General features: G+C 38.5%; 1 protein-coding gene across 2 annotated transcripts in view; it reads right to left on the reverse strand.

The window, feature by feature from the left end:
* The window catches only part of vps13d (vacuolar protein sorting 13 homolog D), a 259,288-nt gene that overhangs the window by 156,494 nt on the left and 83,176 nt on the right, over positions 1–19,618 (reverse strand). For both annotated transcript variants that reach the window (XM_048615025.1, XM_048615024.1), the window contains exons 25-31: positions 15,350–15,590; positions 14,860–15,070; positions 12,728–12,899; positions 8,330–8,445; positions 6,590–6,802; positions 2,924–3,186; positions 1,791–1,924 (exon numbers count right to left, since the gene is read on the reverse strand). In XM_048615025.1, the coding sequence (XP_048470982.1) occupies positions 1,791–1,924; positions 2,924–3,186; positions 6,590–6,802; positions 8,330–8,445; positions 12,728–12,899; positions 14,860–15,070; positions 15,350–15,590 (1,350 nt within the window). The remainder of the gene's footprint in view (positions 1–1,790; positions 1,925–2,923; positions 3,187–6,589; positions 6,803–8,329; positions 8,446–12,727; positions 12,900–14,859; positions 15,071–15,349; positions 15,591–19,618) is intronic.

Below are 19,618 nucleotides of genomic sequence, written 5' to 3' on the forward strand. Positions count from 1 at the left end.
CTGCCCAGCACTTGCGTGATGTGAATGTTGCTCGACATGACAGCCCAAGCCCAGATATTGCCCAGGTCTGGCTGCAATTGGACTTGGGCTGTTTCAGAACGTGAGGAGTCACGAATGGAGCACAACACTGTCCAATCATCAATAAATTTCCTTACTTCTGACCTAATGATGGAATCAAGACTACTGATGACGCAGCTTAAGATGGTCGAGTCTCGGACAACATGGACAGGGTTAGATTGGAGCGGAGTTGACTGACTTTCAACAAACATAGCCAGCACTAAGGAAGTTAGTTATGAGTCCAACCAGCAGAGGTTTTTCTCCCAATTATCATTGAGTCTAGTTTTGCTGTAGCTCCTTGATGCCATACTCAGTCAGGTGTGGGCTTGATGTCAAGGGTAATCACTCTCATCTTACATCTGGACATCATATTTGGCCATGTTTGACCTGAGGCTGTAATGAAGTTAGAAGCTGAATGGGCCTGTGTGGAACCTAAATGCCATGTCAGTGAGCAGTTTATTGCTGAACAGATGGTGTCGATAGCGCTGTTGATGACCCCTTTCATCATTTTACTGATGATCAACAGTAGACTAATGAGGTTGTAATTGGCCAGGTTCGATTTGCTCTGCTTTTTGTTTATAGATATACCTGGGCAATTTTCCACATAATACCGTAAATGCAATGTTGTAAATATACTGAAACAGCTGCGAGTTCTAAAACATGTCTTCAATACTATTGCCAGAAAGTTGTCAGGGCCCACAGCCTTTGCAGAATCTAGAGCCATTGGCCTTTTCTAGATATCATGTGATGTGAATCAAACTGATTGAAGACCAGCATTCATGACATTGGGACCTCCAGAGAGTTGAAATATATCATCCACTCAACATTTCTGGCTGAAGAGCATTGTAATCGCTTCAGCCTCATCTTTTGCACTGTTATGCTGGGCTTCTCCATTATTGAGAATGATGTTGTTTGTGGAGCCTGTTCCTCCAGTGAGTTGTTAAATCGTTCACTTCCATTCACAACAGTATGTGGCAGGACTGCAGAAATTAGGTATGAACTTTTAGTTGTGCAGTCGCTTAGCTCTGTCACTTGCTGCTTTTGCTGTTTGGCTCACAAGTGGCACTATTCTGTTGCTCATTTTAGGTATGCCTGGTGCTGCTCCTGATAAATTCTCCTGCACTTTTCACTGAACGGTAGAATGGAAAATATGCTGGGCTATGAGGTACCAGGTTGTACTGAGATACAATTTTGCTGCTACTGTTTACCCTTAGCACCTCTTGGATGCCCAGTGTGAAGTTCGAGATCTATCCCATTTAGCACTTTTGCTGTGCCTCACAACGCAATGAAGGGAAAACTTAATGTGAAGACAGACCTTTCTTTCCACGAGGATTGTGTGGTGGTCATTTCTATTGACACTGTCATGGACAGATGCATCTGCAGCAGGCAGATTAGTGAGTTTGCATTCAAGTATGTTTTTCCCCTCTTTTTGGCTCCTTCATCTGCTGCAGATTGTGTTCAGATGCTGTGTCTTTGGGGATGTGACCAGCTCAGTCAGTAGTGGGACTGACAAACCAATCTTGCTGATGGACAATTAAGATCTTCACGAGAGTGCATTGTGTCCTTGATACCCTGTTTTTTTTAAAATGTAGCTAAAAACAGATTTGCATATTGATAGCACAGGAACAAAATAAAACTCTCACTGCTTCACAGTGCAAAAGGTAACTGTACATCAGAAACAAAAACATATTTTATCCAACAAATTTTTGAGGTACTCAAGAAGTTCTGTTTACCTCAATTCCTCCAAGGCTGCCAGAGAATGGCCGATCTACAAGCCGTGGTTTATAGGTGAGCACGGTGGTTGCCTTCAGAATGACTGCATTTGTATCATGGCATGACATGTCTTCAACCACAACAAATTCAGTGCCTGTGAAAGGGATCAGAGTTGTTTATTACAGACAATGTGTGCTGCGATGAAAGATAAAAACAACAGTAATCTCTGAGCTCCTGTTTGAAAAAGTAATCCTTTTGGATAGAAAGTACACGATTAAATAATTTTAATGAGTTTGTTCAAACATTTGCTCCGAGTACATGGGCAATACAAGCAAGTCAGCATTTGCTGCTCATCCCTGGTTGCATGAAAGCGGAATTAAGAACTTGAAAGAACAATTGTGTTCTATAACTCATGACTGAAGTTGCCTTTCTGGAATACAGAAATGCTCAGTAGTACCCACCTAACTCCAACGCATTATGCTCCAGTTGTGACTGGCACATCTTGATGGATTAAAATTCTATATTGGCCAATGCACATCGATAGTATCAGGCAAGTGAGCATCTCCCATATGCAAGCCAAAATAGTGAACGCTAGGAATACCAGCAAACCACATTCTCCTCCTGATGTAACACATTTTTTGGAAAAACACCATCAAATGGATATCAGGAGCTAAACCTATCAGTAACCTAACCATTCTTACACCGTCCAATGTACTCCTGCCAAACTGCAATGCCAACTGCTATTCAAATAAGATCAATTAATTTAGAACAGGCGAAATTCAAACTGATTGCCTTCAAGTGCAAAGTTTGGAAACAATCTCGGGTAGCCACATATAAAGGGAGGAGCAATGAATCAGTGTCAAAGGCATGAATTTGTAATGAAGACCAAACATGGTGGCTTTAGTCTTCCCAGTGTTTAGCTGAAGAAAATCACAGTTATCTAAGACTGAATGCCAGAAATATACTGGATGAAGCTCTTATCCACTTGGCTATTGAGAGGCACTTCTTTTTAGAAAATATAAAGTTACTGTCTATGTCCCCAAAAAGATATACACTTGTAAAACAGATCTGGAAATGAATAAATTAAAAACAAATCAAAACAAAAGTTAAGTTTACTATGTAAAAGTGACATTGGCATGAAAGTGATTTTTACCAGTTACGTTGATTTTCACTTCCAAATACTTCTCGTTCGGCATTGGCACAGAAGATCGCTTTGTGATGACTCCATACTTTACCGTTTTGGGAACCAAGACTTCACCACCAACTTTGCGGTCACGAGCTGGTGAGGCACTTTCTGGTTTCTTTGGGCTGTTAGAGGTTTGCAAGAAATCCCGCACAAGCATCAACCAATCAAATATAACAAAGACACGCAGATTGTTCAGAACCACAGTGAAGCATGAAGCATCTCTGGTTGACCTGGGAAATCAAAAATGCTTTTCAGTATTTCTAACTGCGGTTGAAACAGAGTTAAAGTTTTCAGAGTTTGTTTTCGATTTGTTCATGGGATGTGGATATTGCTGGCTAGGTCTATTTATTGACCATTCCAAATTACCCATGTGGTTAAAAGTCAACCATATTACTGTGGGTCTACAATCCAGACCAGGTAAGGATGGCAGATTTCTTTCCTTGAAGGATATGAGTAAACCAAACATTTTTCTTTATGACAATTGACAGTGGTTACTTGGTCACCATTAGACTTGTTTTTAAATTCCAGATTTTTCTTGAATTCAAATTTCACCATCTGCCGTGGTGGGACTTGAACTCTTCCCGTAACGTTAGCCTAGGAGTCTGGATGACTAATCCAGTGACATTAACATAGTGCTACTCCTTCCTGTACTAACCAATGCCATATTGAAACATTTTATTTAATTATTGAAAAAAAATGAAAAATCATGGAAAAGTCACTGTTAATGAACTGATAATTCCCCCTCCAACAGCATAGCTAAAGTTAGAAGTTTACATTACAGAGAACTGGCTGCAGAACCATGTCTTATTAACTACACAGATTGCTATATTCAATGTTCAAGGAGAATCGGTGGAACAATTTAATGACAAAGGCATGCATGAGAGATTCAGCAGCACAGAAGATGTGGTATGGTGGAGACAGATAATATTGTCATGGGAGAGGTAGGTGATCTCTTTCATAGAAGGTACACTGCTTTGTAAGGTCAGCTTGCTAAGGGATAAAATGCAAAGTTTGGAAACAGTCTAGTATAGCCACATATAACAGCTGGGGAGGAGCAATGAACCAGTGTCAAAGGCATGAATTTGTAATGAAGACCAAAGATGGTGGCTTTAGTGTTCCCTTGGCTGAAGGAAATCATAGTATATCTAAGAGTGAATGCCAAAGAAGAGACAATGAGGGGCTAAGTGAAATGGTGTAGATGGAGAGCTGTGTATTGTCAGCATAGGAATCATTGGACGGCAGGGCACTTTTCATTTTTTTTCTTAGTTGGGGAGTCAGTGAGCAAATTTCAGAAAGATAAAGTTTGGCACATCAATAAACATATTTCAGAAAACTTCTAAAGCAATAAACTGATAATTTTTGTTAATTAACTTATGTAAATTATTAAAAATATAAAACAGCAGAGCTAATAAATATGAACTTTTTACCTTTCGATTAAGATACACAGCTAGGGAGAGAACAACTAGACCCCAATCCTGATTACTAAGGAAGCAGCTGGGACCAGGTTTGGTAAAGGAATTGCGTTTAACTAACACTGACTATATATTCACTTCTTCTGGCTTGAACAAAGCGCTGGGGTCGTGAAGTTCACACGATATCTGTTTCTTACAATTACATGAGGTCTGCCTCTCTGACCCTCTCCAACTACGTACATACCCTCATTCTTTGAATTTTGCATCACATATTGACAGGGTGGTTAAAAGGGCATTTGGCACGCTTGCTTTCGTCGCTCAGTCCTTTGAGTAAAGGAGTTGGGAAGTCATGTTGAGGTTGTACAGGATATTGGTGAGGCCTCTTCTGGAATACTGTGTCCAGTTCTGGTCACTCAGTTATAGGAAAGACATTAATAAGCTGGAGAGGGTTCAGAAGAGATTTACCAGGATGTTGCCAGGTATAGAAGGTTTGAGTTATAAAGAAAGGTTGAATAGGCTGGGACTTCTGTTCACTGGAGCATAGGAGGTTGAGAGGTGATCTGAAAGAAGTTTATAAAATAATGACAGGTATAGATAGAGTTAATGGTGCAGGACATCGAAATCACCCGACGGAAACGATTAAAAGGTTTTGCTGGGGAGAATTGCATCAAAAGGTGCAGATGAGGGAACTAAGGGACACAGCTTAAAAATAAGGAATCTCCCATTTAATGTAGACACGAGAAGAAATTTTTTTCTCACAGTGAGTCCGTGGAAATCTCTTCCCAAGGGAGAGGCGGAGGCAGGGTGATTGAATATTTTTAAGGCAGAGGTATATAGGACCCCTTATTTGTCAAAAATCTGAGGGTAACAGGAGTAGTTAGGAAAATGGACTAAGGCCACAATTGGATCAGGCATGATCGTATTGAATGATGAGCGAGGCTTGAGGGGGCAAATGGTTGCTACTGCTCCTAACTGCTATGTACATCTCTGAACAGATCAATAGCCATAGACAGTTGATGGCAAAAGAAAGACCAAAGGCTGCAGTACTGAGTGCTTGAAAGTCTAACTGAAAGTAAATCAGTAGATATTTTACCAGGGTAAGCCAAAAAGGTGTAGGGAACAGGAAGATATGGAATGATGAAAGTTACATGAAGATAGGGAGAATGATTGAGTTCATAAAGCGATGAAAAAAGTTAAGCTGAATGCTGTGACCATGAATACAGAAGCAGCGTTTAGATGAAAGGAGAGATTTATTGTGGTCTGGAGAGTAATGAATCCAGAGCATTGGTGAACTGGGAGCTGGAATGGGGATTGAAATCACTGTGAATTATCACCTCAGGAAAGGATAAAACATGAAGGGAGGCAAGATACCTTGGGGAGAAAACTGGTGTCAGGATAAGGGTGCAGTCAACAATAAGGACTTTGAAGCAGTAGGAAGAACAGTTGAAGAAGATGCGATGCTCAATTTGGGTGCCACAGGAATAGGGAAGAGACGATATATAAATATGTGAATTGCTGATAAGACTCACACTGCCACTGCAGCAGTTGGAGTTGGATAGGTGACAGAAAGCATAAGATGAGAGAAGTTCAGTAACTGATGAGATGTCGCTATCTGTAAGGAAAGTTTTAGTTAAATGCATGCGTTAATACTTTCTAGAATATCTACACATTATCCTGAATTACTCTTCTTTTGCTCCTTTTATTCCTGACCGAATATGCTTCCAGACAATTATCCTGTTACCCAGAACACAAGTGAAGCTCGTATCAGTAAGGCTATGCTCATATGATCATTTTACTTGTTTGCAAGGTGCAATGTGTCACTATCATATTTTAGCCATAAGTTTGGTGAGAAATAATAATCCTTACCAGCCACTTTTACAATGACTTAAGGTCTAAATTCCATCAGTTTTGGGATTACTCAGTTTCTATGGTACTGGTGATCCCATTTTCTTTTTTGCTCTCTTGAAGATATCAAATTTTGTAAGGATACAGTTCAATAACTACCAACAGTCCTGCTACTAACTTGACTAACTTCACTCTCCTTCATATGACAGCCTGAACAATAAGCCTAGGTAGGCTATTCAATCATTGGACACATCACAAATGAGCCAGTAATATCCTTCTAAGACATGGACAGACTTTTCATCAACAATCATTGTTAACTAAAGCCAGTATTTGGTATCTGGCTATAACATGTTGCAGCCGTTACTCAGTTCCACACCTGTAATGCAGCTCCATCTGCAGTGAGGCTTGATTGCTACTACTCTTTGATGCATCCAATATGCATCGAAATACATTTGGTTTGGTGTCAAGGTTCACTGTCTGTCCAATGCTTCGGGTATCGTATGCCATCATTGAGTGAGAGACCAGGTTTACGGACTTAGTCGTGTTTGAAAAGCTCTCATAAAGCAGCTTTGACTTTTTGAAATCAAACCTGGAGAAGAAATAGTTAATTTAATACAGAAACAGAAAATATTATTTTGGAGCACATCCTCCAGAGATTCACAAACAGAACATATCTATTTATTAAAAATATTACATTGTGAGAATTTCCTATTAACAAAAGTTTCCTTGCTGCTACTGATCATCTTTTCCATTTTAAATTCCCATGTGCATACTTAGAATGGAAACTGCGCATAAACTTGTGTTTTAATAGCGTCCACCAACCATGGTAGTGCAAAAGGATTTTAGTTTCCTTTCCTTCTGCCTGTTCTTCAGTCAGTTGGCTGTATTCTTATCTAGATTCTTAATTCTTAGTTAATTTCTTAATTATTCACTTTCAGTTCCATTTATTAACCCCTCACTCCATTCACACATTACTCCTCCTCTATTCATCACTAACAAATCTTTCTTTTGCACACTGGGGTGCTAAGACAGAGGTTTTTATTATACTACAGAAAACTTCATGCTCTTGCTTTGCAAAAATATGTATAATTAACGCAGAGAACAATATAAAGTTTATAAAAAATGCAGAAAGTCTGGACAATTTTAAATTAGGAACTGAATTATGTTTGCAAGCCTTAGCCCAATTATCATCTGCCCTCTGACCTTTATTTTAAGCCCAAAGGCTACACTTTGCATTATTCAATTCAGGGCAGCACCAGTAAAGATCACATCAGGTTATAAATTTTATGCAATGTAGGATGGTATTTTTTAAGTGTCAAGGATCTAATTATTTAGAAACAGCAAACATACTGTAAACTCAAAAACTGAGTGCAGGATGGTTCATAGTCAAGGTAACAGGAGTTCCTTATGTCCCTAATGCTGGTCTTTGAACCTTGGCATTTCCCTCTGACTAATGGGAGGTGGGAGGAAAGTTTTGTATCTCTTTAACAGCTGTAAGGGGTCTGCAAGCTCTGGGCAATCTCAGAAACAAGAGCCTAAATCCACAATACAAATGGGTCACAATTCAGTACAAAACAAAAAAAATCTGACAATGCTATGCAACACTATAGAATGGCATCTGTGGGAAAGGGAATCTGGAGCAGTACTAAATTGGGATTAAAGTGATGTGCCAAGACAAAACTCTTAAAAAAAATTCAGTCAGATGGCTGTACTCCTGACTAAGACTGCCAAATTCACAATTACTGAAGCCAGGCTTCTAACTCCAGCTCTTGCCTTCCCTACTATTCACTGCTTTCAAAACATTTTCTTGATCACTGAGACTGAGTTTTATATTAGAATTTCTCAATAATACCAGCCAGATGTTCAGGGATGCCAAGTGAAATAAAGATCTTTCCTCCTGGGGCTTTGGAGGGGAGGAAGGAGGGGGCATGGATAGAAAGTAAAAACAAATTCATGGATTATCGTGCTGAGATTTTCTTATGCATCTTTTAAGTGCTGCCTACAGAGCAGCCAAAGACCTTGGAACCAGTTCTACAAATCATTAAGGCTATGGTGTATTACAGGAAAAAAAAAGCAGAGCAGGAAAGATGTATACATGAGGAAGTAGCCAATATACCTTGCCAGTGAATTGGTGTTCATATTCTTGCCCTTCGATTCCAGGAGCTCCAAGCTAACATTCATCATATCAATTAGAAAGGACATATTTGTGTATACTTCTCCACTAAGAACTGTCTGAGAGAGGCAGAAGAGAAATGAAATCAATCAAACACCTGAACAGAAAACAGTCAAAAAATATATGCATCAGTAACATTTCTAAGCAAAGTGACAAAGTTTATTAACTTGGGCTGATAAGTAACCTTAGTGCTACACAAGTACCAGACTATTATCATCTGAAACAAGAAAGAATGTCATCTTTCCCCACAACATTCAATAGCATTACCATTGTAGAATCCCCCACTGTCAACAAACTCGGTTACCATGGACCAGAAACTGAACTGGAGCATCCAAAAAAAATTGCAGCTACAAGAGCAGATCTGAAGCTGGGAATTCTGTCACAAAGAACTCACTTCCTGACATCTCAAGCCTGTCCACAATCTACGAAGCATGTCAAGAGTGTGATGGAAGAGTCTTCATTTACCTGGATGGATGCAGCTTCAACAACACTAAAGAAGCTCAACACCATCCAGGACAAAACTGCCCACTTTACGGGCACACATCTACTACATGCAATATTTACTCCATTTATCATCAGCATCTCAAACATTTTCCCACTGTGATCTCATTTTGGTGGTCAGAAATTGCTGTGAACCCAGAGCTGATCGTGCAGGGATCCCTGAATTGGATCTATACTGTATTTCGATTCCTACACTGTTGCTGGGTCAAAAACTTGGAACTCCCCACCAAACAGCACTATGGGTGTACCTACCCCACATGGACTGCAGTGGCTCAATTTTGTAGCTTACAACTACGTTCTCAAGAGTAATCAGGGATGGATACAAATGCTGGCCATCCCACAAAAATATTTTGAAAAACATTTATGTTGCAATGGACCATAACTTGCTGTGGTGAGAGTGTATAATGGTGTCTGTCACTCGTTATATTTCCTCTTGCACATTTTGGAGATGCCGGTGTTGAACTTGGGTAGACAAGTCAGAAATCACACAAGACCAGGTTATAGTCCAACAGGTGGTTTATTTGAAAACACAAGCTTTTGGAGCCTCACTCCTCCTTCAGGTGTTAGTGAGAAAGGTAGTATCAGACACAGAATTTAAGTAAAAGATCAAAGGGTCACAACCAATGAAGAGCATGTATTCAACAAACCTAAGATGCTGTTAAATCGTTAATCAGTTAGAAGGTTTTAATTAATTAATGTATATGTAAATCCCTAAATTCCTTTCAAGTCACTGTCCTGAGAAAACTAAAGATTTTGTCAATGTAGGGATGAGGTGACATTTTAGGACAGAATGTATGTTGGGTGAGAGACCTTGTTTCGAATCTGTTTGTGTTTTGGTTTGGAGACAGACTGGTTTTATTTCTAAAGTAGGAATTTATAAAACGCCACATTGACTGACTGTCTATAAATTGTGTGCTTTTTGAACAAAATAGACTATCTGCAACTACAAATTCACCCCATAGAATCCTGTGAGTGTGCGCGCACGTGAGGGAGGGGAGGGGAGGGGAGGGAGTGCGGCTGAGGGAGGGGCAGAGGAGAGAGAGAGCGCGAGAGCGAGACAGCGCGAGAGAGAGAGCAAGCACGTGTGCGCGCGCGGTTGGAAGAAATATTAAATTGAGAGAAAAAGCAATAGGAAGTTGAAAAGTAAAAAATTTTTCTTACATTTTAAAAACCATCAACAAGAAAAACCTGAAGGAATGAGACTCTAATCTGGAACTGTTCACTTTTAGAGCCAGAGAGGTTGACTGTCAGCAACTTATACTGATCACATTGCTGAACAGACAGAAATGATTCATAGTTTGTGGAAATGTTAGTTCATACCTGCTGTACAAATGCAAAAACATCATGTAATTTTCAACTAATTTCAATTGTGAAATGTTATTTTTGTGAGGTTACTACAGCAGCAATGCAATTTGGGTAGTAACTTTTGGATAGCATGCATCTGCACCTCACCAGAAATTGTTCACTCTTGCGCATTAATAATTTGCAAGTACCTTTTGACAGCAAATTATGGCTCATCATGTTGTGAAATTACCCAGTTCCCTTGGCTGTCAGATAAAGCACCGAGAAGGGATTCTTCAAGTTGGAAAAAATAGGAATCAGTCTTGTTACAGGCAGGAACTGGCATGGGCTTCACACTAAGTTTCCTGCTTCTATTTCAGCTCTGCTATAGAATGATGAATGGCCTGAGAGGGTGATTTAAAGGATGAGGAAAAGGATGAATCTCAATATTAATAAATGAGAATGACAGAAGATGGTTAAGTGAGTTAAACACCAGCCTCCAAACTCTGGAGCCTGGGTTTAAATCCTGATCAGAGTAATGGAATAAAAGCTCCCTGTGTCTGCAAGAATCTTGTGAAAAATAAATTTGATCATAATTGGCAATCTCACTCGGTGAAGCCACCATACGGTTGGGGAGGGGAATGGAAATATATCGCACTAATTACAATGAGGGATTTCTTTCAGAAATGGAGCAGAGAGAGGTAACTTTGCTCTACATGTACCCAGGGATGTGGGAGCATTTCATTCAGATATTAGTTGTTCAATATGGGAAAATGTACTCCTTTTCTCCAGAGATCTCTCAGAAATCTGCAGCAATTCAAGAAGATAGCTCACCTTACCTTAAGGACTATTAGAAAACGGCAATAAATGATGGCCTAGCAAGCGATATCACATTCCATGAATAAATAAAAAAAATCCACAAATGTTATGAAATGTTTGCCCAACAACAGTTTAGCATTCTTTGCATTTTCAGTATCCTTTGAGGTCATCATCATTATTAGTGATGAAAGTGAGAATGAATGCTGAGGTTCATTTCATTTAATGCAAAGTGTTACGGAGAAGGGAAGGTTAAATGAAAGAAAATCCCTGCTATTCACTTTATAAGTAACAAGTAACAATTTATTTATTTAACCCTAACCATAAACAAAATAACAGAATTACTAACAAACCAAACAATTCACCCTTAACTATTAATTATCCCCTAACTGAATTAAATTCTACTGGTATGCTATTCCAATAAACACAGGTTCCACTTATACAAACCCCCAAGTCCTAAGAAAATAAATTAAAACTTAATATCTCAAAGTCTACACACCTTTCTCTTCTCAACTCAAAAGGTCTTTCTTCTGCTGATTCTGTGGGGACTCTTAGCTAGAAGTGCTGTGGTATCTTTTATAGATAGATGGTGCTTTCTTAGAGAGCTTAGCAACTTCCTGGGAGAGCTAGATGCTTATTTCTCAGATGGCGGTTCGTTCTCATTCCAATTTTCAAAACCCTCCCCTTATGTACTGTGGATGACATATCAATTTTCTTACAATAGCATTAGTCCAAGGTTATCAAAACCATCAGATTTAAATTCAATTGGCTTTCAATCACTAAGTACTTGGTTTAAATTAATTGGCTGATTCCAGCTAGTTGCAAAACAAGCCTAAGATTTCCAATCACACAGCCAATTGATACATGTTTCAATTTCAGAACTGGTTATACATCTTCGGCTACACACAGATGCAATTTTTTCTTCTGTATAAATCTCTAAGCTTAGAAAAGCACTTTACCTCTTAAAAGGAACTACACACTTCTCCCCTATCATTTCTTTTTTATAAACAAATTCTAGCTTCCTGCCCTCCAATTCATGATTACTGTACACAACTTCGTAACAAAAGCAATTCTCCAGAAACTGGTATGGCTTTTCAGAACATGTTTGCTAATGGCTGATGTTGAACTATAAATGGATATTTTAGTAACAAAATTATGCATAGGCTGCCACTCCCCATAATTAGGCAAGTATTGCCAGGGCTACTCAACAGTAGATACGAACGTGACAAACTGTACTAAAAATAGAAATCATAGCAAATTACTTAGAAACCGAAAACGCTGGCAGCTTACTTTCCAATTTAACACTCTCATTTATTTTTGAGAGTTTTCAATACATCCAATATCCACCAAATGTCTCTGTACAACTACATTCCAAATATACACTATAATTAAATAGGGGAGGACAGATGAGCAAGGAGAAAGAAAACCAGGTTGCAAGATAGCCAAATAAAAACTTACAAGTTCAGCAACATTTAAGATGAAAGGCCCAAGAATCAAATTTTAATCGTATATACTTTATATAATTTACTCCTAGAACCAGTGTAACATTGTTTTTCTTTACCAATTGCTCAATGTTATATCCACAACAACTGGCAAAGAAAAATGTTATTGTGACAACAATGCAATGGTATTCTCAAAAGAAAAAAGTCACCAACGTGTATCTTGCCAGAAAAAGGTTCATCTTGCCCATCCTGCTCAATTAATCCTCTAAACATTTCTATGCTCTGCTATTTTTATACTTACATGTATGCTGGGGTCTTGTAGGTCAAATGGCCTCATGAACTCTTCAATGGGTTCCCCAAGATTGTTCTGAATTAATCCACGAATCAGCTTGTATTTATTAAGATCCAGAGAACAATGTACTGATGACAGACTACCATGGATAGCCACATCAGGGACAGCATGGCTTATCTCCCTAAATCAACACATGTAGTCAGGGGCCAATATAGTACAGACAAACCGAAATATTTCTTACCGTCTGTTTCTACAATTGCTAGATTTAACCAAAAATAAAATGGAATGTGAAATAGAATCATTAGCGGTATGCAGTTTTCTCTCCAATTTTCTTCTCTTTGGCCCTCATAATTTGCTTTGATGAAAAAGCAACTTCCCTGATGAAATAATCTGAAAAATTTCTCCCTGATCTTTGAATGCAGAAAATGAAAATAAGTATTTTGGACCTAATTTTAACCTATACAAAACTCACCCAGTGCAGTTAAATTCAGGCCCATTGTGTTCTCTATAGATAATCATGTTAGTTCTTAGTAAAAACCGAAAGAACCGTGGATACTGTAAATCAGGAACAAAAACAGAACTCAGTTCTGAGGAAGGGACACCGGACCCAAAACGTTAACTGACTTTTTTCTTCACAGATGCTGCAGACCTGCTGAGCTTTTCCAGCAACTTCTATTTTTGTTATGTCAGTTCTTAGCTCCTGTGATCCCCCTCATTTTTGATCTGCAATTCTCTCTTCTTCATTAAATGCGCTAAATCAAGCACAGGTGCAACAGCCCTCCAATATCCCCATGTGTGACTCTGAACTTCTATTAACTATGTTTTCCCTACCATTTGAACTACATGGATCACTTCACAAAATAACTGATTCAGTCACCAAATTATGCCTTCAGCAGTCTGTTTAGAAATGTTTCACTCTTATTACTTGCGCAATTACTGTACAAACATTCCTACTCATGCTGCATTCAATATAAAAAAGTTTCACTGAAGGGTTAGTGCAAGGTTTTCAATACTGAGCAATTTAAACTGTGGAAAAGTTGCATATTTTGTCTTTCCAAACTTGACTTGTGTCTGAAAGATAGTTCATTTTAATAATGTACACTCATTACTAAATATTGGTGGCTGTAAGATTGTTCACAGCACCAGTACAATCTGAGTTCAGAGAGATTGTTGGAAGTGATGTCTGCCATTCAGCTGATCTGGGTTATTCTTTCAGACAATTATGAGAACTTAGGGCTTTTCTGACTGGATCCAAGACTACAATATATTAAAACTATGATACAGTGATTCTACAGATCAGCAAGAAAAAGTAATCGGGCAAGCTGCAATATGTACAAGAACAATTTAAGGGGAAGTTAGGACAAATTATTTGCAGGAGAATAGTTACAATGTGGGCTGTGGCATATGCTGTAACTTCTCTAAAAAAAGGGAATTAAATGATTATATCCAGAATTAATAAAGTATGGAAGAAAGGAGACTTGAGTTAGGCTAGGTCATTCAAGTGGCGAGAAACAAGCTCCAAGACGATGGGATGAATGCTTGTTTCTGTGGTGTAACATTTAACAATCTCCTCAATCAAAATCAATGGCCTCAAGTCTCTCAAATTTTTGCCTCCAATTTTCTACCAAGTCAGTTTAGGATATCTGGTTGGCATGGACAAGTTGGACTGAAGGGTCTGTTTCCACGCTGTAGGACACTAAGTCTATTCCAGATATTAACCTCTGTGTATGAAGATGTGCTTCTTGACATTGGTCTTCAATCTATCACTAGCTATATTCATGTACTCAATTTGTGATTTAATTTTGAACAGAGCTCAGATTTGGAATAGAGCTCAGATTTCCTCAACATAATATCTTGTTTTCCTCTGTAAAATCCCCTCTCCCATTCAAGAGTAAAGAAATTCCAGAGCTTCAACTTGCCCTCATGATTCAAACCTCCAACGAAATTACCAAAAAAGAAACATTAGAATACTTTAAAAAACAATTAAAAGCACAAGTGAAATTTTCCTGCAGCAAATTCATACCAACTTAACAAAAAATGACCATCATAAAAAAATTCAAACAGTCAAAAATAATAACTTCAAACATATTTTTTCCAGCAGTGAAGTGAACCTAGCAACCAGGTAAAAAGTGAATACTCACTTATCCAGATTCCGCTCAACTTGCAGCTTCAGCCAGCAGCGCTCCTTCAGCAGATTCCCATCTACATGCCTCACCAGATACGATGGGAAAAGCAAATCTGAATTACAACTATCAGGCCTTCCAGTGTGGTCTCTGGGGTATCTCACTGCGGTGAAGATGTCCATATCCTGCAGGTCAACCACGATGCAGTCGAGCAGACAGATATGTTCACCTGAAAAAATGTTTTACAGTGAGGTCACAAAAATATTAACACTGTTTTATTTACAATGGACAAGGGTGGAAATTCCTGGAAATGGCTGACGTCATTGTAAACCTGGAAGGATTGACCCCACCCATGTTTCTTTCTTAAATATGGCATTCAAGTGAAAAAGTTGACCTCTCAAGTCATCTCCATATTTATACATGTTCTCTCCAGTTTGCAGCTAGTTTCTCAAGGTAAAGTCAGATCCAGACAGTATTTGGAAACAGATGTTGTAACTTGCTTTCTTACCTTCTGATTCCTTTAGTTCCACAATCTGTGGCTGGTCATGCTGCCTCTCTTGTGATTTGCAATGCATGCGCAATCCAGATTCAATGTGTGGTTTATTAAGATCAACTTTATCAGAGGACTTGGCCCCAGTACTTAGTTTTTCTGGTCTAGAGAGAATGGACTGAGGATTGCTGGTGCTGGTTTTCTTTGTCTTCTGAGTGTATAGTGGGGCATCTTGAGGTACAGGAGAACTCTCAGGATTCTGAAATAAAGGATCAAAAGTTATCAGAAAACAGCAAAAAAGAAGAGTTACATGTTGAAACAATGTGTAGTTTTAAAATCAATGAAAATTTCAAATGTGCAAATCAAAAACAACAATGGAAAAATCATAATGGATAATGATCACATTGTAGATTTTGCACCATTGCAGTGATGGGGGTATGTTTAGATTCTCTTCTTCCCAATGCCTGCTGCTGTCCGAATATTAGTCGTGCTTAGGGCATTTACTGCAGCAAACAGTGTATTCATATCCCATGAGCAGAGGTAAGAGAGAAATTTTATTTCCTACTGAGCACCATTACAGGTCTGCTGAATAGCATTAGGCAGCAATATGGAACTCTGATAAACACTTATCACCTCAAACACAGATGGTGCCCAAGGCCAGGAAGATCAAAAACTAGAGGAGTAGAAAAAGGTTTCAAATGCTCAAAGTTTGAAAAGCACAAAAGCAACTTAATCATACAACATTTTTTAGTGCCTAGTTTCAAATCACAAGGAAGAACTTTTGGAAGGACTTATTCAGTTACCAACCCTCTAGGCTGGAAATGTTAAACGGAAGAGATTATTTGTTTTAAATTTCATGGATTTTGAGATGTGGACAAAATATCACAGCTTTCATGCAACAAATGCAGATCACTCGTCATGTGAAATTGAGTGCAAATTTACAATTTAACACATTTAACCATATCGCTTCACTGATAGAGCTATACGACCATTTTATGGTTGCATGCTGTTTCAAACTTGGGTACTAAGCTGAGTCCAGACAGGTGCAATTTGGAAGACAGTTAAAACTAACATATCAAATTGATTTTCAAAAGCATTCGGAGTTTTTTCCCAAAATTTTTCTGGGCATTTTGAAACTCTGAGCAGGCATATTTAAAGCTAATAAATACAGATATGCTCCAATTCATATTGTCAATATGCATGATAGCCCACTTGGCTATGACAACTGCACTTGTAGATAGGTTGAACAAAACTAGGTGTTGTTATTGCAACAATGCTGTCACTGCTAGTCTGAGGTTAGCAGCGAGTAACCACAAAATAATGTTTCAATGATTTTAGGCTTTGAATGCACGTCATGCAAAGAATATTTTATTCAAAATATATGCATATGTGAATGAGAAAGACATATGGTAAAATCATCAAGAATTAAGATTGACCGCTTTACCTGGATGCAACTTTCTGGACATTAATTCAAAAATTACAAATGATGAAAATCATAGCAAAATAAAAGGCAATGCAATCTTTCAATTTTTGATTCATTCAAGGGATATGGGCATTGCTGCCTAGGTTAACATTAATTTCCCATCACCTTCTTAGTTGTTATTCACTATTGGAAGCTAGAAAGTGGAAAATGAAGAGAGGACATGAATAAAATCAAAATGCTGGAGAAACTCAGTAGGTCTGGCACCATCTGTGGAGAGAGAAACAAAGTTGACACTTTGAGCTTAATGACTCTTCTTCAGAACTTCTATTTCTTGGGTTCCAAAGAAGTCAAAGAACTTAAAACGTTAAGTGTTTTTCTCTCCACAGATGATGCCAGACCTACTCAGTTTCTTCAACACTTTGTTTTTACGTCAGATTTCCAGCGTTCGCAATATTTAGCTTTTTGAAGAAAGGACAGGATTTTGTTCAACTGAGATGCCATTCACAATCCAACAGCCTGCTAACATATACTGTCGGTGCTCAGAAGGGAAAGTGCAATTGGTACAGGTACAGAGGAAACTTCTGGGCATGGAACCTTTATGTGAGTTACAGGTTTCAGGGCGTTTCAGGGCATACAGGATCAGGCATGTTGCTGCAGCCATATCCTTCCTTGTTATTGTTAGCACGTGTTACTCTTTTGAAAATGCCATGCTTTTAACAACATTCGTGCTGCATCAGTTACAAGAACCTGAACATGATACTGCATCTTTAATTTCATCATTTTGAGAAAGAGAAACAATGTGATCTTGACATTTTGTAGCTTAATAATATCTGGGGTTTCATGGAAATGCAGTAATGACAAGTATTAATGCATTGTTGTTACCAGTAGCATTCTTCTGTAGATTAGTGAAAATCTACTTTTAATTACTAGATTGTTTCAATTTTACAGAGAATCGAAAAGACATCAACAAGCTTGTTCAGTAGCTGTTAAGCCATAATCCTATTCCTAACCAGTCAGGCTTACTGAAAAGTTTGCATTATAGTATTGGGTTCTGGCTAAAATGTGTTGGGCTTTACAGCGTAAGTGGATCCTTATTTCAGCACACAAATGAGACACAATAAATACGGTCCAAATTAATTAAAATTAGTAAATTTACATTCTCAGTCTCAAGCACATTTTGGGCTCAGAGCTATCAGATTACATGAAAAGAAAAGCAAAGAAATTCCTAGCAAACCTGCAACTCTTTTTTTTCCCAACAAAAGAATACTTTTAACTAAATTTCTTTTAGCTTTAGGAAGAGGAACACTCCAAAAGTCAACTTGTGGGGAAATGCAAGAAGAAACATTTTCAACCAGAGCTGTTCCATGAACTCACATTAAGTCACTCCTGAACCCATACAGGTAAAAAGGGTTATGCTAACAAATGGGTTAACACTAACAGTGAAATTGAAGAGGTGAATTTGCCCTCTTGAGGCAAGAGTTCTATCACTGAGCCATGGCTGACACTCAAACTATTCTAAATTAGCAGGGCAGTTTTGTTACAAGAATCAACCACTTCCTCAAATCTTTCAGTTTAATCCTGTTGTGATAAAATAAAAATAACGACCAATTTATGCATACAATCCAAACTGTAATACAAATACAACATGTAGCAGATTGCTGATACACACAAACATCAAATACAATCAGGATAAGGTTTTCACGATCCATTTGAGATTAGTTAAACTACATTGCTTTCCAGGTGAAATGCTTTATTAGGAATTATGATAACAGTTATTCCATACATTAAGTCATATGGCAGACTAGTCTATGGTGAATTATCTTGATTTCAATGTAGTTTAATGGGATCATGCACTACAATGATCCCCAAGGGCTATCCGATACCAGATTAAGAGCTATAAAGAACACAAAGCAATTTTCATACAGGTGTCTAAAATATGGAATAAAGGCAATGTTTTCAGTTCAAACTGATGCAAGGTTCTTCTCAAATAACACATGCGGATACTGTGATCAAATTAAACTCTCACACACCCCTCTGCAGTTGCAGAGATTGTTGAATGATGTGTGTGTTCATATACAAATCAAAGTGACATACTGTATCTACTCTTCACCAAACAGAATCATACAACAAGAAAACAGACTCTTCAGTCTAACTCATCAGCGCCAACCAGACATCCAAATCGGACATAGTCCCATTTGCCAGCATTTGGCTCATATCCCTCCAAAAACCCTTCCTATTCAATACCCATCCAGGTACTATTGAAATGTTGAGATTGTACCAGCCTCCACAACTTCCTCTGGCAGCATTCCATTCACACAGCACCCTCTGCATAAAAACGTTACCACTCAGGTCCTTTTTAAATCTTTCCCCTCTCACTTTAAAACGACATCCTCTTGTTTTAGACTCTCACACCCTAGCTATTCACCTTCTCCATTCACCTTACAATTTTATAAGCCCCAGCCTATTCAGCCTCTCCCTATAGCTCAAACCTTCCAGTCCTGGCAACATCTCTGTGGATCTTTTCTGCACTCTCTCAAGTTACACAACATGCTTCCTATAGAAGGGCATCCAGAACTGTATGCAGTATTCTAAAAGTGGCCTCACCAATGTCCAGTACAACTGCAACATGACATCCCAACTCTTATACTCAGTGTTGTGACCAATGAAGGCAAGCGTGATAAACACCACCTTCATCACCCTGTCTACTTGCAACTCCACTTTCAAGGAATTATGTACCTAGTCCCCGAGGTCTCTTTGTTCAACAACACTGCCCAAGACCCTATCATTAACAGTACAAGTCCTGCCCTGGTTTCCCTTACCAAAATGCAACACCTCACATTTTTCTAAATTAAACTCCACCTGCC

This window comes from Rhincodon typus, chromosome 31 (assembly GCF_021869965.1).
Source record: "Rhincodon typus isolate 14 chromosome 31, sRhiTyp1.1, whole genome shotgun sequence".
Taxonomy (NCBI): Eukaryota; Metazoa; Chordata; class Chondrichthyes; order Orectolobiformes; family Rhincodontidae; genus Rhincodon; species Rhincodon typus.